The following is an 8,042-nucleotide window of genomic DNA, read 5'->3' on the forward strand; positions in this document are numbered from 1 at the left end:
ATTGATAATGCCATTCACAGGCAGCAGGCAGCTTGCTGACAGACGATCAGAACTTTAATGCTTAATGTTTCATACAAAAATCCGGAGGCTTAATTTAAACTGCATTCTCCTTTGTTGCAGGTTTACAGAATTTGGTATTATTAAGAGTGCTTCTCCTTCTGATAACGACCCCTGAAACCAGCAAATGAGTCGTAATATGATGTCTCTCAAAACGTGAAGATTTCACAGATGAGAGGTTCAAGTGGGCCGAGCTTCAGCTAAGGAAGTTTAGGTACAGACTTTGTTCCTGAGCAAACACAGAAGTGATCACGTTGCACACTGGATGGCTTATTCCAGCCTCGCCCAGTGGCTCAGAAGTAAAACCATATTTATTGAAATTTTCTGCCTAATTTAAACTGAATTGAAATTAGCTTTCAATGGACAAAAGCTTATAATTCACAGTAATTTAGTATTTTATTTTTCATTTAACGCATCATATACCAAATGTTTTAATATGAGTGTTCCTCCTAATCTACTAAGTCAACGTAAGGAGTCTTTGTCTAAGAAATGACTCCAAGGAGCTAATAATCATTGTGTATTCATTTTAAAATGCTTCCAGCAATGTCCTCTCCTGTGATATAGTTTCATTTGCTTTTAGCTTCATTAGTCAATAACCGCAGAGAAAAATGCTCGTGTCAATTACAGGAACTCCAAGGGTCAGTGAGTATATGAATTCCTAACTGCACACTGCTGCACAAGATTATAATAAGTGGTCTTGTAACAATGATTAACCCCGGCTGTGTGTGTGTGCACTACTGGGCAATTTTGCATGCACTTATGTGTCGAGCATACTTGATCAAATATGTTTTGAAATGTGCATCCCTAAATGATAAGCGGCTACAACCCAAAGCCCGCGCGCGAGGTGATGAAGTGAAAAACTATCCCCTTGGCTAAGTGAGATGGAGCCGAGCGCTGGGTGGTCACGCCTTGTCTGCTCGTGACAGTGGCGGGTTAAAGAGATTACACTGGGTCTGTGTCGGTAGCCTTGGCCTTGCTCACACAAGAACATAATGAGGAAGGACATGCTTGGCCTGCCGGGGAGAAAAAGAGGCTAAAGTTTGAAGCATTCTTCACACGCAGCTACAGGAGACAAACAGCTTTTTGCATGTTGTGTTACAAGCCAAGGTCAATAAGTAAGACGGTTATATTCCACCAAGCTGAACAAGGTGGCGGAAATATGGCTTCCAGCCACCGAAGGGAAAACACAAATCACTCTGCTCCAGTGGAGGCAAGAATGCAGCGTTCTCCATTAGTCCCCCCCCCCCAAGTCCTCCTGACAGACTTGTAACACTCCACTATAGCGCTCTCCTGAAAATCGATGCATCTTTTCTCTAAGTGTGTGTTGTGCTTCTTTTTTCAAGGTTTGAGTGACACTCCCTCCGCCTGTGACTGAACTTCCCCTGCTTCAGACAGTGAGAGACGATCGGGGTTGCATCCCAACATGTGGTGAGTGTTCTAACCGGCCTCATCCTCCTCTGCATTCCCTCTTGTGATGCCTGAAGCTTCATATATACAACCGCTCTGTGGAATAATGGAGGAGAAGTTATGAGACGGAGCAGTGCTTCAGGAAATCATGTTTCTCTTTCGGATCAATGGCCTCTGCTTATTCTGCCCTGATGCACACACGGTGGACATAAGGAAGGACCTATACACACAAGTCCAAACACCATTTTCAACCATGCAACTATTAATTTCAAGGTTTTCTTTTTGGTGTACATATTAATGTTAAATTCCTCAACATATTAAGAAGGTCACTTAATTTGTCCTAGATTGGTGGAATTCTTTTATGGTCTCAAAAATATATAAATTGCATACACAATATGAATGTATTGTTTGTTTCCAAAAGAAAGACTGTAGAAGAAGTTTTCAATCTAAAAAATATAATTTGTATGAGAAGTCTTTTATTTTGTCAATGTATCAAAATAAACCAAAAACTCATTAGCTGAAGCTCCTTTTCCGGATATGCCATGTAAGATGTAATCATATGAATTAGATGTATAATACCTGTTGCTAGACACACGCATGTGATTATGTGAATTATCCAAACCATGCATGAATACAAACTCATGTTGTAGAAGCCTTATGATTTATGTGTTAGATGTTATGACATGAATGAACTGATTGAAGACAATAAACATGTCTGTTCAAACGGTAATTTAAAATAAAATAAAATGGACTTTTCCTCGGCCATGCTTCTGCATTAACCACATTAGACATTAAACATTTTAAGCTATTTTCGTCTCGTATGGATCAAATAAGTCAAATTACCGTCCAGAAACTAGCCCGAAATAAAGAGGTGATAATAGCATCATTTTTATTTCTTTAAATGACCCGTGAATATTATTGTACCTGTGTTGAACTGGGAGGACGCATCCATTCACGCCGGCACAATAGGAACAGCAGACCGTGCGTAAATTGTATCTTCATTTGCATTCCTTAATGAGGCAGTCTCCATTGTGACTGTAATTGAAAACCCATTCTTTGTTAATTACTGTTTCTCAAAGGCCTTGTCCGCAGTCACTGAGCTGAAACAAAAAAAAAGTTATTGATTCTGCAGGTTGCGGGGTTTAAAATGGACAGTAACAAAAATGTGGTTTATTGTGGGTTTTAGATGCGACTTTCGATTATTAAAAAAATGATGTCCGATTTGGTAATTGTCAAGAATAATATAAAAACAAAAGCCGTGTTAACGTAGGCTATAACAATAAAACGGCAATCCATTACACGCTATTATCAGTGACGCTCTTGCGGCTGAATGGCAGACACGCAGCTCCCGGGTCTTGTATGATAATAAAGTTCAGCGCATTTTGTCCGTCATTAATTCAAATGGTGTGTTGACAGGCATGCGCACGCGGACACGCAGGGAGCTCTACTGTTCTCAAAGGTGGGATTAATGGGGTTTTGTGTTGACCTGAATGGATTTTAATTCCCCTAAAGCTCTCCGCAAATATATCTTACGTTTTAGTTTGTTCTTTTTTTCTAGGCCCAAAATCCTGAATTATAACTTTTCTTCAACAACAACAACACACTATTTTCTGTGATACCTGTCACTTTGAGCCATCATATTTAGTGCTGTGTCAACATGCATGTGATATGTAAACACAATATTCACAATTTATGCTAAAAAATTTGTGGTTTAAAGAGAAAAAAATGACATGCACGGTGCATCCCTTTATGATGAACTTTAATAATCTATTTGTGGTTGTAATCTCCCATCCGGACATCCACATATTTCCCAACATTCAACAGTGGGATCCTGCTGCCGCGCGCCCTGAGAGCCTCTTCGGGCTGTCATGCTTGTTGAGTCTGAATCGGAGCAGACTGTGCTGGTGGTCCTCCGTTCCTTAATTAGGAAATTAGCTGCACAGAGGCCCTCATTACCAAACTCCGGGTTACTCCTGGTGTTTTCTCTCTCTCCCTCTCTCTCTGTCTGCTACTGGTCAATTTCCATAAGAAGATTACAAGCGGATCAGTATTGAGATTTGCCCAGATAAACAAATAACTGGTCCCTGAGAATAGATGGCTGCTAATTGGACGTTAGTTGTATTGCTCTCGGTGTGTTTGTAACGCCCCATTGAACGGGAAAATTAAATTCATGAAGTGATGTCTCTTTTCAGCTGATTTACTGCAATATGGCTGAGGGACATGTGGGCTTTCCCTGCCTGAAGAGAACACATCATGTGTGCCAGTCTCATTTAAAAAGTCCTATTTTCTTCTTCTTCCAAAATCCTGTTCTTTAGTCAGTGTTACTTTTACCAATATAAAAAATGCGACACATTATTTAATATACTTTTGTTAAAAAAACATGCCGATTTAAATTTCAGAAATAAAGTTCATTGATAATTTAATATAAGCAGCAACATTAACCATTACATCTGATATGCTCAGAGTGTTTTTTGCATTGAGATAGTTTCTCTCTCCGACGGTGATGCATTAAAAAGAATAAAAAAATAAAACTATACTCTGCGGTCCTCCAGGTTCCTGCATCTATAATGAAATGCGCTCGGCGTACTTTTTAGCTTGGAGAGCTGCGGGAGGCGCAACGCTCTAAAATGCGCATAGCAGCAGGATCCCCGCAGAGCTCGTCTCCATACCGAGGTGCTAATAGTCGTGTTCGATGGGCGATGCTCTCTCAGTCATTAACAGGTGTGAGCTTTGCCCCGTTGAGCGATCGGTTTTTAGCCGCGGTTCAGGTCGTTTGTGAGGACACACGTGCAAATGAGGAGGCCACTCCGCGCTAATCATTTTAATAACACTGGGGAGAGAAAACAAGTCGCCAAACAGTGGCAGTCGCATGGCGCAGCGTGGCGAGCACCCCTCGCACGCGGAGTCCTAAACTAAAGTTCCCCTCCGGGAGTAAAAGGAGAGCCGGTCCCCTCCACAAGAGGTCGTTGATGTATTAGAGTTTTGCGTCGTGGCTCCCTCGCCGCGGCAGAAACGTGCCATTAATTTAATTTGAGACCGAGTTTTGCTCTTCTATTTGAGCTCAGCACGTGTTGGTAATTCATCAGGTAATACGATTCTTATGATTAAGCCTCATCGTTTTTTAAAATACTTTTATTGTATTTATTCCAGGGGTCATTAGCCTTCTGTTTAATATTAATGAATGTACACTATATTCCACCTCAGGAGTTATATTATAACAGAGGGGCTGACGTAATTATATATAATTACGTTAGTCCCTATGTTACCTCCTCGTGGATTTAAGGACATGAATTCTGCTCGAATAAGACTGAAGAAAACTTTTTTAGAGCAGGTGTTAAAAAAAAGTTCTAATGGGGAAAAAAACATTATATCAGTCTATTGTGAGTTTTGACAGCTCCGAAATCCCTGAAACAAGACTGAGGGTTTTAGATGTTGGCAATATTTTGTGTTAAATTGTGATTATAGCAACAACGACAGCAGGTGCAGATGAAAGGATTTGTTTCTCTGCCACGGGCACAAGTTATTACTTTACTTAGAAACTTTTTACTTGAAGTATTTTCACTCATTTCGGTGCGTTTTGGCCTGTTGGGATTTGTCTCTGTAATTAATTTATTGACATTGATCCGTTCAGAGGTTTGATTCGCTTCAGTAAACAGACTTATGCAAACATTGCCTTATATGGATAGCCTTTTTCGTTTTAGCCCACATAGACACTATACTGATAACTTTTTGGGCATGTAGAACTACTTTAGATGTAATTTGATCCGACAACACCCGTTAAATGCCAAAATAAATCTTCTTTATACAGGTAGTAGTAAATGTAAAACACTTTGTCACCAGGTTGTTGATCTGCGCTGCTGTTTTAAAACTTTACCTCTCCCTCCTCCTCTGACCAAAACACGGCGCTGTGTGCTCGGGTTGGTTACGGGGTGGATGTGGGGGAGCTGCGCTCTGATTGGTCGCCTGCCTCTCGTTGTCACGCTGTCAATCCACATCACATGGTTCGGCCACTAGGCCTATTAACAGATGAGCTGGCGAACAACTTCGCAGACTTCAGTTTGAGAGCCGTGGGGGACAGAGCAGCTTTGAGCGGAGAGAAACCAGAAGCACCTGCAGACACACTTTCCTCTTTGGACACAACTTTTTTTCCATCTTGTGAGACTGGTCAGTACTTCTACCTCTTTGACTTTTGGTGCTGTTTTGTGAACTTTTTTGTATGTGCCTGTGAGTGACCACTAAAATCCGCCTAAATGTATAACATGATGGAAACCGAGCTCAAGAGCCCGCTCCCACAATCCAACTCGGGCTCTGCGCCGGGCCCGAAGAGCAACAGTGCCAACGACCAGGAGCGAGTGAAGCGGCCGATGAACGCCTTCATGGTCTGGTCCCGGGGACAGCGGAGGAAGATGGCTCAAGAAAATCCCAAAATGCACAACTCTGAAATCAGCAAGAGGCTTGGTGCTGACTGGAAACTCCTGACCGACGCTGAAAAGAGGCCATTCATCGACGAGGCCAAGCGTCTGCGCGCTATGCACATGAAGGATCATCCGGATTATAAATACCGTCCCCGCAGGAAGACCAAGACTCTCCTCAAGAAAGACAAGTATTCTTTGCCCGGGGGTCTGTTGGCGCCAGGAGCCAACGCCGTCAACAACTCTGTGTCGGTGGGGCAGCGGATGGACGGTTACGCGCACATGAACGGGTGGACGAACAGTGCGTACTCCCTCATGCAGGACCAGCTGGCCTACCCTCAGCATCACAGCATGAACAGCCCCCAGATTCAGCAGATGCACCGGTACGAGATGGCAGGGCTCCAGTACCCGATGATGTCCTCGGCGCAGAGCTACATGAACGCGGCTTCCTCGTACAGCATGTCTCCAGCGTACACGCAGCAGACCAGCAGCGCCATGGGACTGAGCTCCATGGCGTCCGTGTGCAAGACCGAGCCGAGCTCACCGCCGCCGGCCATCACGTCCCACTCTCAGCGGGCGTGTTTGGGGGACCTGAGGGATATGATAAGCATGTACCTGCCTCCCGGCGGAGAAAGCGCAGAGCATTCCTCCCTGCAGAGCAGCCGGTTACACAGCGTCCATCCGCACTATCAGACCGCAGGGACTGGCGTCAATGGGACCCTACCTCTCACCCACATCTGAGAGCAACGGAAAGAAAAGACTTCAAAAGTTAAAAAAATAAATAAAATAAAGTACTCGGATACTTGAACTTTTTGGTTGCTAAAGAAACAACAACGTTCAACAGTTTTTTGTTCGTTCAAAAACGATTTGATCTCAACATCTCTTGAGTTAGTTGAGTTTTCCATTTTAAATGCATTTGAAATGGACCGACAACTCAGCGTTGAGCCCATCAGAGTAAATTGCATTGCAAGAGGCTTTTTATCACAAGTATAAGCAATCAACTTATGTAGAAGAATTGGACTTCTATATTTTAATTAATGCCATATTTTCTCTCTATGAAAAGGCATGTGGCCTCATTAAGAGAGGCTGGTGTATTTCAGAAAAACTGGATGGAAAGTTGGTTAACAAATGTTTACACTTAATTTGTAGAATGTCAGTTGTCTCGACTGTGTCAACATTTTGTAGTCTCTCTTTATTTCCTCCCCCCCTCTTGACCTAGGTTAAAAAGAAATGTTAAGACTGTGCGGGTCGCAAACGCAAGTTTTATTTATAGTAAGATTTTTGTTTTCTTTTTAGCTTGTGAACGCGATGTTTTGTCACGTGAAAAATGTTTAAAATTTTGTTTTTGTAAAATGTTATTTTTTGTGATGGTTTTGCCAGTGTCATATTTACTCATTATCATGAACGAAAATGTTTATTTAAACTGACGTTTCTACATATTTTAAGACCATCCTCTATTCTTAAATGCTGAATAAATTTGTACGAAACATGATTCACGACTCTGTCTTTTGTGACTGATTTTAGGTTCGGAAATATATCTTTGTTTGATGAAGAGATTAATTTAGAGGTGTCAGGCTCTTCACACACAATCTGTTGTTTTCAATGATAAGCTTATAAAGATCAATACATTTTAATGATATTCCAGTTCCTTTACAAGCCTTTACACATTGTAATGTGTGTATGGGGTTTTAAACTGTCTTTTAAATATAATAATATTACATCATTCTTAGTCCTATTGGTTTTAGCTTTCACATGATTATTTATTTGGAATTTACATCACTAAAATAATTAGGGCAGTCTGAATCTTTTCCCCCCTTATTTTGGAATATTTCTTTATGGTTGGTGAAAATAAATTGCGTCTTTCTATTGATATACTTCACCTTTGCCAAGTTTACCAAGTTCAGTATTTATTTGCTGATTATTTAATTCCACAGGTTGTCATCACATTGTTGCTCCAGTCAGTTTGAATGTGCTCTTCACATTTTATCACAAGCAATCAGTTTGAGCATTTCCACCTTTAAACAAAAAATGAATTTAAGAATCACGACAAATAACACACATAAAATGAATGGTATGATCACTTGACATTTAAAAGTGGTTGTAACCTCACTAATGAATAAATAAAAAACATATTAATCTATCAATGCATTTGTGACTTTGTTCGGC

At 41.3% G+C, this 8,042-nt stretch overlaps 1 protein-coding gene across 1 annotated transcript; it reads left to right on the forward strand.

Moving 5' to 3' along the window:
* The first annotated feature begins 5,504 nt into the window (after nucleotides 1–5,504).
* On the forward strand, nucleotides 5,505–7,368 carry sox3 (SRY-box transcription factor 3). The gene has a single exon (XM_056439194.1). It carries the CDS (start codon nucleotides 5,715–5,717, stop codon nucleotides 6,615–6,617), a length of 903 nt encoding a protein of 300 aa, XP_056295169.1. The 5' UTR covers nucleotides 5,505–5,714; the 3' UTR covers nucleotides 6,618–7,368.
* The last annotated feature ends 674 nt before the right edge of the window (nucleotides 7,369–8,042 follow it).

The sequence above is a fragment of the Pseudoliparis swirei genome, chromosome 19, assembly GCF_029220125.1.
Source record: "Pseudoliparis swirei isolate HS2019 ecotype Mariana Trench chromosome 19, NWPU_hadal_v1, whole genome shotgun sequence".
Lineage (NCBI taxonomy): Eukaryota > Metazoa > Chordata > Actinopteri > Perciformes > Liparidae > Pseudoliparis > Pseudoliparis swirei.